The 18,027-nt window shown below is 41.2% G+C and overlaps 1 protein-coding gene across 7 annotated transcripts in view; it reads right to left on the bottom strand.

Moving 5' to 3' along the window:
* Window positions 1-17,756, bottom strand: part of LOC311049674 (protein polybromo-1-like) — a 47,033-nt gene extending 29,277 nt beyond the window's left edge. For 5 of the 7 annotated variants that reach the window (XM_084063431.1, XM_084063435.1, XM_084063434.1 and 2 more), the window contains exons 1-17: window positions 17,655-17,756; window positions 16,399-16,549; window positions 15,681-15,778; window positions 13,140-13,287; window positions 11,817-11,966; window positions 10,901-11,017; window positions 10,018-10,086; window positions 9,808-9,906; window positions 9,614-9,699; window positions 7,969-8,054; window positions 7,639-7,855; window positions 6,128-6,269; window positions 5,096-5,190; window positions 4,082-4,355; window positions 3,118-3,223; window positions 1,870-2,512; window positions 46-257 (exon numbers count right to left, since the gene is read on the bottom strand). In XM_084063431.1, coding sequence (XP_083919557.1) covers window positions 46-257; window positions 1,870-2,512; window positions 3,118-3,223; window positions 4,082-4,355; window positions 5,096-5,190; window positions 6,128-6,269; window positions 7,639-7,855; window positions 7,969-8,054; window positions 9,614-9,699; window positions 9,808-9,906; window positions 10,018-10,086; window positions 10,901-11,017; window positions 11,817-11,966; window positions 13,140-13,287; window positions 15,681-15,778; window positions 16,399-16,539 — 2,683 coding nt within the window. In that variant the 5' untranslated portion in view covers window positions 16,540-16,549; window positions 17,655-17,756. Of the gene's footprint in view, window positions 1-45; window positions 258-1,869; window positions 2,513-3,117; window positions 3,224-4,081; window positions 4,356-5,095; window positions 5,191-6,127; window positions 6,344-7,638; window positions 7,856-7,968; window positions 8,055-9,613; window positions 9,700-9,807; window positions 9,907-10,017; window positions 10,087-10,900; window positions 11,018-11,816; window positions 11,967-13,139; window positions 13,288-15,680; window positions 15,779-16,398; window positions 16,550-17,654 lie in introns of those variants that run through there. The other 2 variants (XM_084063433.1, XM_084063437.1) reach the window with 2 other exon arrangements.
* Window positions 17,757-18,027: the final 271 nt, after the last annotated feature.

Genomic DNA, 18,027 nt, shown 5'->3' with positions numbered 1-18,027 from the left:
GTATAATATGACATCATGTGAGATGGGTTATCAACAACAGCATACCTTTCTTCTCTTCCTCTCTCTTGAGCTTGTCCTCCTCGTACTCCTTGGGGAGCTTCCCTTTCTTCTCCTTTTCCACATCGCCGTGCAGGTGTTTGGACGTGTAGCTGAGCGCGGGGGAGAGCAGGATCTCTCCATTCTTACACAACTCGTCCCTGATGCGGATGAAGAACTGCTGCAGCTCTACGGCATCCTCGAAGATCTCAGAGTCCGTCCTAAAATAAACACAAGGTGTGACACTCAACAGCTACAGGGTATTCAACTAGATTAGGCAGGGGGCCACAACTGTAAAATAATTTGGAGTTGGGGGCCACACAGTGCGCGCACATGTGCGCACACAATTTGATTTTTTTTCGGGTCTAATTCGGGTCTAATTCGGTTCTATTTGACCAATATAAATCAACCTTTTTTCGGGTCTAATTCGGTCTAATTCGGTTCTATTTAAGGTTCTTAGTTAAGTTCCAATGAAACATGGCCTTTCAAGAACTAATGAAGGATAAATAATTTGTACTGTTTTAACTTTGATAACATAAAAACGAACATATATTTACATAAATAATAATTATGAAAAAAAAAAAAAAAAAAAAATTAATATGGCCAGGGGCCACAAGGAAGCTCCTCGCGGGCCGCACGTGGCCCGTGGGCCGCCAGTTGAATATCTATGAGCTACAGTATATAATGTCATGTAAATGAGCTTGGGGGCCACCTTTACCTTTTTCCAAGTTTGTGCGGCACCTTTTACAATTGCTCAGATTTAGGAGAGTGAAAGTGATAAGAGACAGTTAGGTACAGTCGACCAGTGGTGGAAAAAGTACTCATGATTTTTACTTAAGTAAAAGTATCAAAACTGCATACAAGTAAAAGTCTGGGATTCAACATTTACTTGAGTAAAAGTACAAAAATATTGGTATCAAAAAATGTACTTAAAGTACCAAAAGTAGAAAGTGCTCACAATGCGTCGCCTTGCGACGTATTGTGAGCTTATAGATCGGCTATTTTCAAAAGGCCGAAGTGTATATAGGACTGAATGGTTAATGCATGTTTTGTAAAAATAATAAAAATCTACAAAGTAACTAGTAACTAGAGTTTTCAAATAATTGTTGAGGCCAATCAGGGAAACTCTCCCCTGTCAGGTGACAAGAAGGTCAGTTGGCTCTCATGCATTGAAGGAGGCATGAGCTCGGCCCTGGCCTCCCTAGGTTGGCAGAGGGAAGGTAGTGCCCAGGATTACATAGACCAGGGGTCTTCAACGTTTTCAGGCCAAGGACCCCCTAGCTGAGATAGAGATGAAGCAGGGACCCCCTCTGTATTGTATAACATTGTGTTTCAGATAAACTTTTGCTGCTCTTTTTTCCCTCTACACCTATAACTCTTTGCCAAAAATAGCCGATCTAGATCTTCTATTTTTGGCTAAAGTTCTCCTCAGAAAAGGGATGCTAGAGTTTAAGTGGTTAATGTAAAAGGAAAAAATCCTGTCACACAAAGAATTGGCGGACCCCCTGTAGTAACTCTGAGGACCCCCTAGGGGTCCCGGACCCCCTGTTGAAGACCCCTGACATAGACAATTGGCACTGGGTGTAAAAAATGGGGTTACAAAATTGTGGGATAAAAATTTTAAGAAAAAAAAAAAAAAAAAAAAGTACAAAATTTACCTCTGATATGTAGTTGAGTAGAAGTAAAAGTATTGGAAATTCTCGAGTAAAGCACAAATACCTCAAAATTGTACTGAAGAACAGTACTTGAGTACACGTACTACAGTTACTTTCCACCTCTGGTGAAAGCGATAGAGACAGTTAGGTATATACAGTCGACGACTATGCATTTTACCTATGCAGCCGCCTGGCCTTTTCCAGCACCTCGAACATGTGATCCTGGAACACGTCCAGCCTCTTGTAGCGGCCTCGGTCCACGTTGGCCCGGACGACCTCAAAGTTGAGCCGGGGCCTGTCCGGGCTGACGGGGTCCAGCGCGGGGATCTCGGCCAGCGAGTCGCTGTAGCACCGCCCCTCGTCGTCCTGGTGGCCCAGCACGGACACGAACAGGCTGCGGACGAGCTCCTGGATGAGGCGGGCCACGTCGGCCGCGTGGGCGTCCTCGCCGCCGGCCTCCAGGTCGCGCCGCGTCTCCAGCAGCACGCGGTGGAGCACCAGGGCGTCGCGGTAGATCAGCGACTCGGGCTCGTTGTACGTGCAGGCGTTGTTGAACATGAGCACCAGGTCCTCCACCAGCGCGTCCACGTCCTGGTACTTGTTGGCCAGCATGTGGCTCTTGACCTTCTCCATGTCCACGGGCTTCTTGATGGCCACGTAGTAGTCGGGCAGCTCGGCGCGCGAGGGCAGCCGCAGGAAGATGGTGCTGAGGCGGCGGCCGCGCTTGTCCGTGTAGGTCTTGACCGCCTCGTAGAGCTCGCTCAGCTTCTGCTGCAAGGGGGTCAGGTACTTGGACTTCTTCAGGGTGATGCTGTTCTTCCCTGCAAATCAAAGTGTGCGTGAGTTATACAGGGCCGTCACGATTACACATTCAAGTTGACGATTAATTGTCACTCAAATAATTGCGACTGATGATTTAATTGCGAGTTTGGCATTGAACATTGAAACATGTGAATAACAATTGTATTTTCCGTTTGCCTTTTAGGCTTCGTAATCAAACATTTCACAGGGCAGATATGACAAATAACTAAAATATAAAAAGAAATTATTAAAATATATATTTTTTTAAATGACATGTAAAAATAGCAGAAATAGCTGATCTACAAGCTTACAATGCGTCACAAAGTAACGCCCTGTAAGCTTGTAGATCTGCTATTCATGTTTTTTTTTTATATTTTAAAATGTATGAAAATATTTCAACATGGAAACGATTATGCAAAAATAATTGCGATTATCTCAAATAATTGCGATTAGAAGATTATGTAATAATTGTGACAGGCCTGGTGAGTTAGCATAATAGTCCTTTATCAGTCAGACCAGTCTATATGTATCTGTATTTTGAGACACAGCTCAGTTGTTGATATCAGACCCTTGTTTGCTGTATCTGCACGGTTAACCTGAACTGCTTGCCCGGGCGGGAACGTACTTATTTTTAACTTAGGGGACATCATGTCGTCGTCATCGGTCACCGGGCCGAGTTCCCTGCGTCTGTCCTTCAAAACTTTGTCCAGGATCTCAGCATCATTATAGACCTAGAATACAGGACAAGATGTTCACAGCGAGGGGGCATTTGGTCGATGCGGAGATCTCTCTCTCTCTTAGCTATAGGCAATATCCCTATTCATGGTTAGTCTATATAATAATAGCTAGAAGAAATTTAAATTGGGCTTGATTCACTAAGCTGTTTACACCCACATTCTGAGTGTAAACAGCTTTATGGTCTTAACCCATGGAGACCTGAAGCCGATTCTACATGTCTCCTAAATCTCAGTATTCTGAAAAACGTATGTTTCTATATCAGTGGTGCTCAATCTTTTTCATGTCAAGGACCCCCGCAATTATATGTATTTGGCTGCGGACCCCCATCAAAATATTTTGTTCCAGTGACCCCCCAGAAGTAAAGATTTGAGTTAAAAATGTTCGCTTTAAAAATATATATATTCAAAGATTTTCACGATTTTTCAAAAATAGCAGATCTACAAGCTCGTAGCGCGGCACTCGGTGCCGTGCTATGAGCTTGTATATCTGCTATTTTTGAATAGCCCAAAGTGTAAAATAACGCTTTTTAGCTTAAATCTAAAATTGACAGTTCCAGGTCTTAATGGGTTAAATGGGGGCGTGGAGCAATGCAAAGAATCTTCCATATGAACACGCCTCTGACCTTCAAAAATGAGGAACAACTGTGATCCGCACATGTCAGGGATTTACACACCCCTTTGTGAATTGCACGTCGGTTTTTGCATAGAGAAAATACACTCTCCTTTTAGACATTTTATTCACACCCATATTTACACCAGCTTTGTGAATCGGGCCCAATAAGTTTAAATCAACCCTCATCATTGCTTTTCAATTTTCATCAATGCTTTTATTAACATAAACGGGGCCGCTACCTGGGAGCCTTCCTCGTTGTAGTGTCGTGCATTGCGAAAAATGAGCCTGAAGTCATCCATCATGTTTTCTTCGGTCACGTACTTCTCCGATCGGATGTTGAACTCGATCGTTCTCAGGTCCATGGGCTCCAGGATGACCTTGTAGTAGTCGGGGTAGTCCTTCTTGGAGGGCTTGACCATGAAGAGTTCACAAAGTCTGCGGCCGCTCAGCCGCGCCTCGGTCACGGCGGTGAAAAGGACTTTCATGCGGTTCTTCTTTGTGTTCTTCTTGTGGCTTCAGACGGTCGGAACAAGAGATCAACAAAGCCAAACGTCAAACAAGTCAGTGGTGGAAAAGGTACTCAAATGTTTTACTTGAGTAAAAGTATCAATACCTCAATTTATAAATATGATGCGACACGTTGTGAGCTTGTAGATCTGCTATTTTCAATATAGGGCTAAATAGGGCTAAAGTGGTTAATGTATGTTTTATAATATAATTATTTATATCTGCAAGCTAACTAGTAACTAAAGTTGTCAAATAATTGTAGTAGAGTAAAAGTGCAATATTTTCTCAGAGATATAGTGGAGTAGAAGTAAAAGTATTGAAAATTGGCAATACTCCACTAAAGTGAAAATACCTAAAAAATTGTACTTAACTCTCTCAGTGCCAATGAAATAAAAAAATATGTTCATACTGTGTCAGCATTTTTTTTTTTTTAATTAAAAAAAAAGTGCTTAGGAAGCAAGATACAGCCTTTTTCAGTTATAAGTTAAACAAGGGGTGAATGGAGCAGCAAGTCTTCGGATCACGATATCTTGGGTTCTGAACATTCTTTTCCAAAAAAAAAAAAGAAAAAAAAAGGGAGGGCATTCAGAAAAAACTCCGGATAACTCGTGGCTTGGCACTGAGAGAGTTAAGTACAGTACTTGAGTAAATGTACTTAAGTTACTTTACACCACTGAAACAAGTTCATGTTTCCTTTACCGGAGAGAAGAAGCTAGGAGGGCTACCATAGACACAAGGGGGTCTACCTTTTTCTCTTCAAGCTGCCAGTGTCAGACGTGGCAGAGGAGAGCATGCTGTCTCCATCGTCGTCATCCCTCTGTAAAAGTTCCTTTTTCTTCAGCTAGATGGAGATTATGTGATATTAAGTGATAAAGTGATAAAATAAAACACAAACTTTCGCTCTTCTGTGGCTCGTTAACCTTCGGCCACATAGAGAACAGACACGGGATCAAAACCTGTATCGCACACATTCTACGCAGATTCTTGCATAGAATGCGTCGTGGTGCGACACGTTGTGAGCTTGTAGATTGGCTGTTTTTGAAACATTTTGAAAGTGAAAGCAGTTTATTTTTTATAAAGAAAAAATCATCCCACGATTTTGTAACCCTTATTTTTCACCCGGTGCCAATTTTCTAAGTGATCCTGGGCACTACACTCCCCTCACCAGCCTAGGGAGGCCAGGGCCGAGCTCATGCCTCATTCAATGCATGAGAGCCAACTGACCTTCTTGTCACCTGACAGGGGGGAGTTTCCCTGGTTGGACGAAGCGCGTGGAAGGAACACGTTATTCCAACCAGTTCCTTTCCCCTCCATCAGGCGCCCCGGCTGTCATGGGGGAGGCGTTATAGTGACCAGGATTACTACACGTTTTTGTGAGGGAGTTTTGTGAGTTCTCAGTGAGAACATGCAAACTCCACACAGAGTAGGCCCTTTCGCCAACCCCACCTAGGGTATGGGCGCTGATGACACGGAGGAGAAGACACGCCCCCCAGCGCCCACAGTGTCCCCGGTGGGAATCGAACCCAGGACCTTCTAGTTGTGAGGCGACATCGCTACCGACCGCGCCACCGTGCCCTCGTGAAAGCAGTTTAGAGTGAAACGCAAAGTGCTTGTGACTAAATAATAACTACATTAGATCCATTGGAACACAGGTTCTTTTTCCCAATTTCCTGAAAATGAACAGTTTTGGACATACGAATGTTTCTACCCGACAGCAACAAAACATTCACACCTCCTCGGACTTGAAAGGGCTGCTAGCCTAGGAAGTAGAAACTGACCTGCTGAACGTGCTGGAGTTTGAGCGCCCGCTTGTAGATGGAGGAGTGAGGCATGTTGTAGCGTTTGGCATTCTCAAACATCAGAGTCAGATCTGCGTCAAGGTGCTCCACGCTCTCATACTCATTGTTCTTCATCTTGTTCCTGTGGGGAATTACTGGGCTCTCACATTTGGGAAGGAGGGGACAGAAATACCGTATTGTACAGTATGTGTGTGTCTGATGCCATGGGGATGAAAAATAAACAGAGAGAATTATGTTGAAAACAAAAAGCAAAAAAAAAACCAGCAACAAAGCAAAACTAAAAACTAATTGCACCAGGATGTAGTTTGAATATCGGAATTGGCAGAGTTTTGCATCATTGACTAGAATGGTTGCATCGCTGGATTGATAACATTCACAGAGGGCAGTGGACAATAGACATCAACAAATAGGTCCATTAATATTGTGTTTAAAACATTAATCTGTTCCAAATGTCCACTTGTACAGTATGTGTTCATGATTGGCTATGTGAAACAATGGCACAATAAAAGTGCTGTTCTTTAAATCCATATGTTTACTGCACAGTACGGTATAATGAAGTGTAGTATACCGTTTTTATTGTTTGTTTTATTGCCAGGGCTCAAATAGGTTAACAAATAATAGAATATCAGTAGATTATCGGTATTGGTTGATTGTGGCGTTTGGAAAATCCCGAATTTCCATATCGGTGCATGCTGCTTAGTGCAGTGGTTCTCAAACGTTTTCATGTCAAGGACCCCCAAATTGACACTTATTAGCCCACGGACCCCCATTTGAAAAGATAAGCCAGGGTAAGAGAAGATTTTTACGGCTCCAGCAGTGATTCTCAACCATTTTAATTTCAAGGACCCCCAGTTTGACATGCATTAAGCTGCAGACTCCATTTAACTCATTCAATGCCACTGACGTAAAAAACGTAATTATTCCCGTTTACCAATACTGCCACTGACGTAAAAAACGTACTTTTTTTTTTTTCTTCTTTTTTTTTTGACACAAAGACCAAGGAGATATGATTTTTCGAAGATCTAGACTCCCATCCACTTCCTTGTTAACTTGAAACTTAAAAAGTCTGTATCTCGGCTCCTGAGTACTTTTTTATTTTTTCAATGAAAAATCTCTGGCAGTGGGCAAACGCGGCCAGCAATAATTCAGGCAGTGAATGAGTTAATGGAATCTCTATCTCTGGGACCCCAATTTATAATGTAAAATCAATGTTAATTTAACTCTGAGAGTGTACAAATGGAACCAAATGGACCCGTTAGGGTCCATTTGGTTCCATTTGTACACGCTCAGAGTTACAGACCCATAAGGGTCCATTTGGTATCCATCATTTAGCTGGGGACCCCCTGGAACCCCCTCAAGTACCCCGGGGGGTCCCCGGACCCCACTTTGAGAACCGATGGCTTAGTGAATAGTGACTGTAGCGATGTGCATATGGATGATGTGTGGTAGGAACAACACGGTGATCTGAGACTCTAGTTTTTTTGCCATACCTGATCTGAAAGAGGCAAGTGGGCTGGCTGATCTGCAGGTAGTAGTCCGGGTAGTCCTTCCTGGAGGGCAGCTGCAGGAACGGCTCCGATATCAGCTGGCCCTGGCTGTTCCTGCCCCCCCGCACCGCCTCGTACAGCTGGAAGATGGGGTTGCTCATGTCCATGCTGGAGTGCAGGCTCTCCGCCTCGGACTCCCCTTCGTCATAGTGCACGGACCCTGAGCGACAACACAAAATGGACGATATATATATATAAATATCCAGTGACTGACTGACTGACTGTACATGTCTGTTGTACAGATGCCAAAAATAAGGGGGGGAAAAAAGCTACCAGAGAGAATGCCTTCCTCATCACTTTCATACTGGAGTGCCATGGTGATAGCTTGGAGGCGGTCTCCCTGTGCTGACCTTCTGTTCCTTAGAGAGAGAGAGAGAGAGAGAGAGAGAGAGAGAGAGAGAGAGAGAGAGAGAGAGAGAGAGAGAAAGAGAGAGAGAGAGAGAGATAGAGACAGAGAGAGGTGGGACAATTACAATTTTATATTGTTTATCACAATACAAAACACTCCTATCCGGTCTAGAGAGAAACAGTGGAACGGTCTGTGTGTGTGTCCATCCATGTACAGGCAGTGGTTTAGACGCTATAGACGCTGCCTGGGCCCTGCAAAACTTTGAGAATATGCGTCTAAGCCTCCCAACCGTGCATGTGTATGTGCTCGCGCGTGGGAGGGAACAATCACAGCCTACACTAAAAAAAAACTAGACTACACCACTGATGTACAGTAGTATGTGTGTGTGAAAATGACTGGATACAGTTCTTTAGTAGGCGGGCTCTACTTTAGCTGCCACTGTTTAAAAAGGAAGTACAGTAAAATGATGTCCTATGAGGCAGTACAAATATTTAGGGGTGTGCCGATACACTAATTTCACGAAGCGATACGATATTGGGCTCACAACTTCGATACGATTTCGATACGATACGCACTTTTTTTATTATGAAAATATATGGGGGAGAAAAAAAGCAAATGCAAACAAATAATTCTGTTTTTGCATTATTCAGACATGCAAACTAGTAGCTTTTCAGCTACATTAGCCGTTTTGAATCCAAATAGGGCAATAGTGTGACACCTGACCCGAAAAAAAAAAACATGTTGTCACCCTTTTCACCTCGGGGCTGTTTGCATGTATTTATTTTGCATTTGTTTTGTACCGGAAAACCGTAAGTTAAATGCCCGGAACTCCTTATAAGGTAGCTGGGACACGGACACGTTAGTGGTTGCACTTCCTCCCCTGAGCGGAGAGGTGTGTGAGAATGTTTGTGTTGCTGTCGGGCACTTGGACTCATTTCCTTAAGTGTATATGCAGCCAGCAAGTTCGACGTTGGTGTATTCGAGCCGCAAGAGTGCTTGAATAAACTATCAGTAGTATGCAGAACCACTGTGTCATTTATGACTACTGGACTATATATATATATATATATATATATATATATATAATATGGTATATATACAGTATATATAATTAAAAAATGTCTTTATTTATTTATTTATTTTAATAGCATTTTCTGCATTTTAAACATATTTTGATTATGACAATGATATCGTTAATTGCAATTACCACAAAAAAAACACAATAACCGTAACATGACATTTTCATATAGTCCAAGTTAACTCATTGAGTGCCCAAATTATTATTATCTATTTCAATTTTTATTTTTTTATTTTTTCAAAGTAAAAAAAAAGTGCTTAGGAAGCGAGATACAGCCTTTTTAAGTTATAAGTTAAACAAGGAGTGGATGGAGCTGCAAATCTTCAGATGATGATATCTTGTTTTTTGTTTTTTTTCTATTTTTTTCAAAAACATGTGAAACACGTTAATGGCACTCAACACCATAGCGCTAAAACACGTGAAACACGTTAATGGCACTCAATGAGTTAATAGGACTTTATTCCACATGCTTTCCAACGTGAAAAGGGTACCTGATGCGAATACTGGACTTGACGGGTTCTGCATGCTCCATGTCAGCCCTTTTTTGTTGAAAAATCCTTTTGATGAAGTTTGCATCCTTCAGCACAGAAGTGGATTATCACTCAAAAGCATTTTTTGGACTTTACATACATGTACAGTACTACTTAATACTTCACATATTCATATTCATAACAGTCTCGTTTACCTTAAAAACCTGTGATCCAGGCTCATTATATGTTTTGGCATTCTTTACCAGTAGATCTATGTCTTTAGCCATGGTACTAACACTTCTGTAGTTGTTCATCTAGTAAAAAAAAAAGAAGAACAAGACACATTTATATTAATACAATTTCTCAAAAGCTGCTGCATGTAACATACATCCAAAGCACTAAACGAAGAAAGCACAATGGCATACCTGAATCTTTTGAGCGATGGTTTTCAGATCTATCGGTTCCTTGATGATAGCATAATAGTCTGGGTATTGCTGACAAAAAAAAGCAAACCTGCATGTCAAAGCCTTGCTACAGTACTTTATTCTCAAACCAGGGACGTGCACAGATAGACTCTAGGTGGTGCTAGAGCACCTGCCCTTTGCCCTCTTGACCAGAAGTGCCCTTTCAGTTTACAGCAGGGGTCTTCAACTGGGGGTCCGGGACCCCTAGAGGGTCGTCAGAGTTACTACAGGGGGTCCGCCAAATCTTTATGTGATATGATTTTTGTTTTTACCATAACCACTCGAAACCTAGCATCCCTTTTCTGAGGAGAACTTTAGCCAAAAATAGCAGATCTACAAGCTCACAACGCCTCGCGCGTTGTGGGCTTGTAGATCGGCTATTTTTGGCAAAGAGGTTTAGGTGTAGAGGGAAAAAAGAGCAGACCAAGTAAACAAAAAAAGTATAAATTACTTGAGCACCTGCCCCTCAAAATGTCTGTGCACGCCACTGTCTCAAACTGCTAGAGTTGTTCCGATACCAATAGCTGCAATATACTGCTGCCGACACTGCCTAAAATGCTGGTATCGGCGGGTATGCCAGTCTATGCCATTGCGATGTAATTTATGTCATTTACAGTCAATTATTTTGTATTTTGAATGTTTCAGTTGAAGTCGCACGACTTGTTTTATACTCTTACTGTATTATTTACATTATTTTACTAACTGGTAGCTGCACTTTAACAATTATTAATGGATTTTTTTTTAAAGAGATTGGTATCGGAATCAGTACTGGGAAGGAAAAAATGGTAAAATCAGTACATCTCTACAAACTGCCACTGCAAAGTAATATAGATGTTACACCTACCACTTTGGAGGGCAGCTTCTGGAAAAGCTCGCTGAGCAGACGGCCAGAGGGTTCAGCGTAACACAACACGTGATCGAGGATCTGCTCAAGAACCTCTTTCAAGCATGTGGGTGCATTCTGTCAAAATTTTAAAAAGAAATCAGTTTATATGAGGAAATATCACTTATAGATATCAGTGGTTCCCAAGCTGGGGTTCGGGGCCCACCCTTGGGGGCTGCGCCAAAGATCACAGGGGCCTTGTCTGTTGTTGTGAGGTGAGGTAGTCCAAAATTGTTAGTTGCACAAAATAACTCGCATTTTCGGGTCAATATATAAATAAAATAAGTCAAAATAAGTCAAAATGTGAGATTTTTCAAAAAGTTTAAAAAATAACGAAAATAGCAGATCTACAAGCTCGTCGTAATGCGACATGTTGTGAGCTTATACAGTAGATTGGCTATTTTCACTATTTGTTGTACAAAAAGTATATGTACTGTATATATACTGTAGGGCTTAAGTGCTTAACAAGATTGTGAAACACATGTGTTTGTTTGTTTGTGTGTGTGTGTGTGTGTGTGTGTGTGTGTGTGTGTGTGTGTGTGTGTGTGTGTGTGTGTATGGGTGTGTGCACGTGTGTGTGCAGCGGCGGACTGGCCATTTGGCGTACCGGGCAAATGCCCGGTGGGCCGCTGGGCCAAAAAAATATATATATATTTTATTTTATTTTTTAAATATTTTCGCTCCCGTTTTAGGATTATTACGCTAATTTCCGGGTCGTGCGGCCCAATTATTAGTTACGTTAATGTTTGGGCTGGGATGCTTTCCAGCAGGGGCCTCAGTGCGGCTGCAGAGTTCATGTGCGGGGCTGGGCTGAAGCAGTGAAACGTATGTATGTACGTAAAGTACGTATGAGTGAGTGAGTGAGTGAGTGAGTCACCTCGTCCTCAGCAGAACCTCCAGGATTATCTAGCAGATCGTACCCGTCGTCGTCATCGTCATCGTAATCCCCTCTCTGAACAAACTCATTCTTGGTTCGCAGGTACAGGTCCCATAGTTTACAGGCTGCCCTGTACTCCGGACTCTCTGGCTACACACACAATGCAAAGACTTGATGTATCACCTATGAAATGGTGTATGTATAAATACATATATACAGTGGTGGAAAGTAACTAAGTACATTTACTCAAGTACTGTACTTAAGTACGATTTTGAGGTAGTTTTACTTTACTGGAGTATTTCCAATTTTCAATACTTTTACTTCTAGTCCACTACATCTCTGAGGAAAATATTGTACTTTTACTCCACTACCTTTATTTGAAAACTCTAGTTACTAGTTACTTTGTAGATTTAGATTTGTATTTCTAAACATACATTAAATCACTTAAGCTCTATATATATTTCGGCTATTCGAAAGTAAAAGTACTCAATCTTTTGAAAATAGCAGATCTACAAGCTCACAACGTGTCACATCGCGACGCGTTGTGAGCTTGTAGATCTGCTATTTTCAAAAGATTTTTACACATTTTGAAAACTTAAAACGGGACATTCTGCATGAGTACTTTTACTTTTGGTACTTTACGTATATTTTGATGCCAATACTTTTGTACTTTTACTCAAGTAAATGTTGAATTCCGGACTTTTACTCGTAACTTTTGCATAGGTAAAAACCACCACTGCACACGATATATATACTATATATCATTTGTTGTAACACAGTTACTTTTCTAGCACCACCATTAAAGATGGAGTGCCATGATATTTTTCAACCCTAAAACCTGATCATAAGGTAATATTATTATGTAAGGATTTTTTTCCCCCAAAAAAAGTGTACGGAAATTGTTTAAAAAAAAGTTTTTATGTGGACACCCCTCCAGTTCATTAAGTATGCCTGGTTCTCACCTTAGCACCTCCTCCACCACCTTAGCACCACCCACCTGTCCTAGTCCCTCCTCCTCCTCATGCCCACACCTGTTGTGTTATGATAATGGGGGGGAGGGTATGTTTTTTGGGGGCTCTGTGATGTCACTAAAGGGCTGTTTCTCTATTGGCACGTTTGACCCTCAAGATTTCAGCCTCCAGGAAGAAACTCCAAATAATCAGAGAAGACATAAAACAACATAAAACCACCACCGGGGGGCTTAATGAAGTTCTATCAACCTCATAGACACATGAAATACAGAAAAAGTGCAAAAACATGGCACCACCTCTTTAACTTACCATATCATCTGTTGTCAACTGATTCAGTTACAGAAGTTGTTACCTTATAGTAAGTCTTTGCGTTGTTGAATAAAAGCTGAAAGTCATTTGTGAGTTGCTCCACGTCGTCATACTCCTCCATCTTAAGTTTCTGCTGGATCTTCATCATGTCGATAGGCTGAGACACCACATGGTAATAGTCTGGTTGATTCCTTTTTAAGAAATAAGCAACACTTGTAAATCTATACCTGGCCTTAGGAATCTGTTATATCAACTGTGTAGCAGTGGTGTAAAGTAACTAAGTACATGTACACAAGTACTGTAGTTAAGAACAATTCTGAGGTATCTTTTACTTTACTGGAGTATTTTTAATTTTCAGTACTTTTACTTCTACTCCACTATACATCTCAGAGGCAAATATTGTACTTTTACTCCACTACAATTATTTGAAAACTTGAGTTAGTTACTTTACAATTATCAATTATTATATCATAAAACATACATCAACCACTTCAGCCCTATTTTATACATTTGGATCGGCTATTTGAAAATAGCCGATCTACATGCTCGATGCGACGCGTGGTGAGCTTGTAGATCTGCTATTTTCAAACATTTTAGAACTTTTACTTTTGGTACTTTATGTACATTTTGATACCAATACTTTTGTACTTTTACTCAAGTAAATTTAGAATTTCTATAAGGGCGCGCTCTCACCAAAAGTTGGCTGGCCGCTGTTAAACGCAGGTTGTGCACGGCCACAGTTTTTTGCAGCCAGCGGATTCTAAAAACACGCTGTGACGCACCTGTCACTCACATTCAAGACCGTCCCCGTAGCCCGCACCGCCACTAGACACTAGCCACTAGACACTAGCCACTAGACAAAAAATGTCTTTGCACTTTCACACTTGGGGTTCGTACATCTACATACACATTCAGATTTAAAATATGAAGTACTTACCCCATGGCCACGGATGTTACAACCATGTACGGGCCCTCATAAGTATCCGTATCTTCCGTATTGTTCAATAAAAAGCATTTTAATCCAATCAGTGGTCATTTTCTCCGTATGCTTTCAACTGCGCGACCCTAGCGGTTGAGAGGTGTATTGCACTGTTGGTACATTATAACTCTATGGGAAAATGGCCACCAGTCGAATTAAAATGCTTTTTATTGAACAATACGGAAGATAACGGATACTTCTGAGGGCCCGTACATGATTGTAAAATGGGGCCATGGGGTAAGCACTTTATATTTTAAATCTGAATGTGTATGTAGATGTACGAACCCCAAGTGCAAAAGTGAAGACTATTTTTAACTGACAAGGCTATTAAATATATAGTTAGAGTAATATTATTACACTAAATATATTATTACACTAACGTGAAGCCTTTGCGACCACACTGACTTGTAACCAGGCCAGTTCTTTAATGTCAGTCATATGGAACTCTTTCATGGTCAGTTGGTCCACTGAGAGCACCAGGTTGCTTCCTGAGTCTTGGGACGGTCCGCCTTCGACTCACCCGATTGGACAGAGGGGGAGAATCAGCTCCTGCCTCCAGCAGTTTAATGCTTCTTCGTGTAGAGCGGATAAACGCAAGGTCTGCGTGACAAGCGGAAAAATCTGCTCTTGCGTGAATCCACGCATTTGCATTGACAAAGCATTGGCAGATTCTGCCCCAGAGGTAAAATAAAAGTGCGGTGGGAGCGCGCCCTAAGGGTACGCTCCCACCGCACTTTTATTTTACCTCTGGAGGCAGGAGCTGATTTTCCCCCTTTGTCCAATCGGGTGAGTCAAAGGCGGACCGTCCCAAGACTCAGGAAGCAACATGGTGCTCTCAGTGGACCAACTGGTTGTAGCTGTTGCATCTCACCCAGTACTTTATGATGTGTGCACTTGGGGCTCGTACATCTACATACACATTCAGATATAAAATATAAAGTGCTTACCCCATGGCCACGGATTTTACAATCATGTACGGGCCCTCAGAAGTACCCGTATCTTCCGTATTGTTCAATAAAAAGCATTTTAATCCGATTGGTGGCCATTTTCCCATAGAGTTATAATGTACCAACAGTGCAATACACCTCTCAACCGCAAGGGTCGCGCAGTTGAAAGCATACGGAGAAAATGACCACTGATTGGATTAAAATGCTTTTTATTGAACAATACGGGAGATACGGATACTTATGAGGGCCCGTACATGATTGTAACATCCGTGGCCATGGGGTAAGTACTTTATATTTTAAATCTGAATGTGTATGTAGATGTACGAACCCTAAGTGTGAAAGTGCAAAGACATTTTTTGTCTAGTGGCTAGTGTCTAGTGGCTAGTGTCTAAGTGGCGGTGCGGGCTACGGGGACGGTCTTGAATGTGAGTGACAGGTGCGTCACAGCGTTTTTTTAGAATCCGCTGGCTGCAAAAAACTGTGGCCATGCACAACCTGCGTTTAACAGCGGCCAGCCAACTTTTGGTGAGAGCGCGCCCTAACGGAGTATTTCTATATTGCAGTATTGATACTTTTACTTAAGTAAAACATCTGAATACTTTTTCCACCACTGCTGTGTCGTGCTGTGGGCAGAAGTTGTAATATTTCTACCATTCACCTTCTTTTGGGGGCTCTGATGAACAGCTCACATAGCATCCTGCCCTGATCGTCCTTGTAATCTCTGATTGTGTTGTACAGTTCATGACACACGGCAATCTGCAAGGTAGAAGACCAAAACTATGAAATTGATGTACAGTAGGCTACATCCTAAGCTATGCCGGTTTAGTAAATAATATTTTAAGTGACATTTAACCTATAAGACCGGGAACGCATCTGTGTCATTTTAGATTTGTTTGGCTACTCAAAAATAGCAGATATACAAGTTCATAAGAGCTTGTAGAGCAAATCTTTGAATACATGTGTTTTAAAGTGAACATTTTTAACTCCGACCTGTGCTTCTGGGGGTCCCTGGAACAACATATTTTGAGATGGGGGTCCACGGTCAAATACATATCATTTTGGGAGTCCTTGGCCTTGAGTTAGCAACATACGTTTTAAAAGAAAAACTGTTGGGATATAGAAGACATTTGTAGAATATATTTTCAAAGATTTGCACAAGTTTTCCAGATTTTTCAAAAATAGCAGATCTACAAGCTCATAGCGCGGCACTCGGTGCCGCGCTATGAGCTTGTATATCTGCTATTTTTGAATACCCAAAGAGATCTAAAGTGACACAGATGCGTTCCCGGTCTTAATGGATTAACATTCTGAATCTATTCTCTACACCAACAGATGAGTTGTTGAAAGAAAGACAACATAAAAATATGTCAATTTACAGGATCAACAGTTGGAATGTTTGAAGGCCTTCTCCTCTTCCTCCCCGCTAAAGACACTGACGACGCCGGCTGGCTGTCTTCGAAGTCTCCTCCACTCACACTGCTACATGGGGACGTCGTCCTTCTCCGTTTCAAGGCCATGACGGAACCCCTGAGGCAAAGACATATTTTTGTATTTAATCGCAACAATTAAATCAATCTATTCGATTATATAAAGCACTGATAATTCTTTTTTTTTTTATGTTTTTATCACAATACTAATATGTCACGGATTAACAACTGTCACTATATCTATTGGTCACTGACTGGATTGCAGTGGTGGAAAGTAACTAAGTACATTTACTCAAGTACTGCACGAATTTGGTATTTTTACTTTCCTGGAGTATTTCCAATTTTCTGTACTTTTACTTCTACTCCACTACAAATATTATACTAAATATTATAGCACTAAAATTATTTGACAAATTTAGTTACTAGTTACTTTGTAGATTTTGATTATATTTACAAAACAAACATTAGCCACTTTAGCCCTATATACATTTCTGCCATTACAAAATAGCCGATCTACAAGCTCACAATATGTAGTAATGCCACGCATTGTGAGATTGTAGATCTGCTATTTTCAAAGGATTTTTTTTTTGGAAAACTTGTGAAATGGGACAATTCTGCATAATGAGTACTTTCTACTCTTGGTACTTTTTTGGTACCAATACTTTTGTACTTTTAAGTACATTTTGAATTCCAAGACTTTTACTTGTAACAGAGTATTTCTACATTGCAGTATTGATACTTTTACTTAAGCAAAACATGTGAGTTGACAGCTGACGCCTGCCTACTCTCATGTCATCCCATCAACCGCATCAGGACCAATGATGCCAATTTGAAGAAGAGAGCATAATGATGAAACTAATCAAATTTTGATAGTGGTTCTTTGAGTAAATGTTAACAACCAAAGTAAGTATAGATTATTGCAAGCCCAGTGTGCATGGATCTGAAGCAATAAGCTATGCAACACAACACAGCTGACCGTCACACTGTCCAGTCAATTAATGCAGGGGACAGACAGACAGACAGACAGACAGACAGACAGACAGACAGCTAATGGCTAACAGCTAGCTGTCTGCATCATCTTAAGATGAGACACAAAGGCATCACTGCAGCCATGAAGCACAACGCTATAGTAAATACAACGACATTCTCCTGGGTGTACATACATATACATCCATATTATACATTTGACATTATTAGGTGCTTACCTTTTGTGACTACGTTACAACAAGACTGACAATAAAAAGCCTATCATCTATCGATTTGTGGAGGAAAAAGGGATGAAACTGTTAAGTCCGCAGCTGTATTTCGATCACTTCCGTTTGGATGTCTTGTGTATTTCAAAATAAAAGTATTATGTGTCACCATGAATGGGTTGATTTTATTTTGACACTGTAATCCACTTCCTGGTATCTGGTGTCTGGCACCTAATATTTAATTTAAAACCATGATGACCACAGTTTTTTTGTATTTTTTAATTTTATTTATTTTGTTTTTTTTTGTTTATACACTACTGCTATTATTATTATTATTATTTTATTTGTTTCCCCTTTTCTTTTTCTTATTTTCCTCCTCTCAAAT

The sequence above is a fragment of the Gymnoscopelus microlampas genome, assembly GCF_963454915.1.
Source record: "Gymnoscopelus microlampas genome assembly, chromosome: 7".
NCBI lineage: Eukaryota > Metazoa > Chordata > Actinopteri > Myctophiformes > Myctophidae > Gymnoscopelus > Gymnoscopelus microlampas.
The sequence above is the reverse complement of the archived record's forward strand: the minus strand, read 5'-3'. Positions and strand labels throughout refer to the sequence as shown.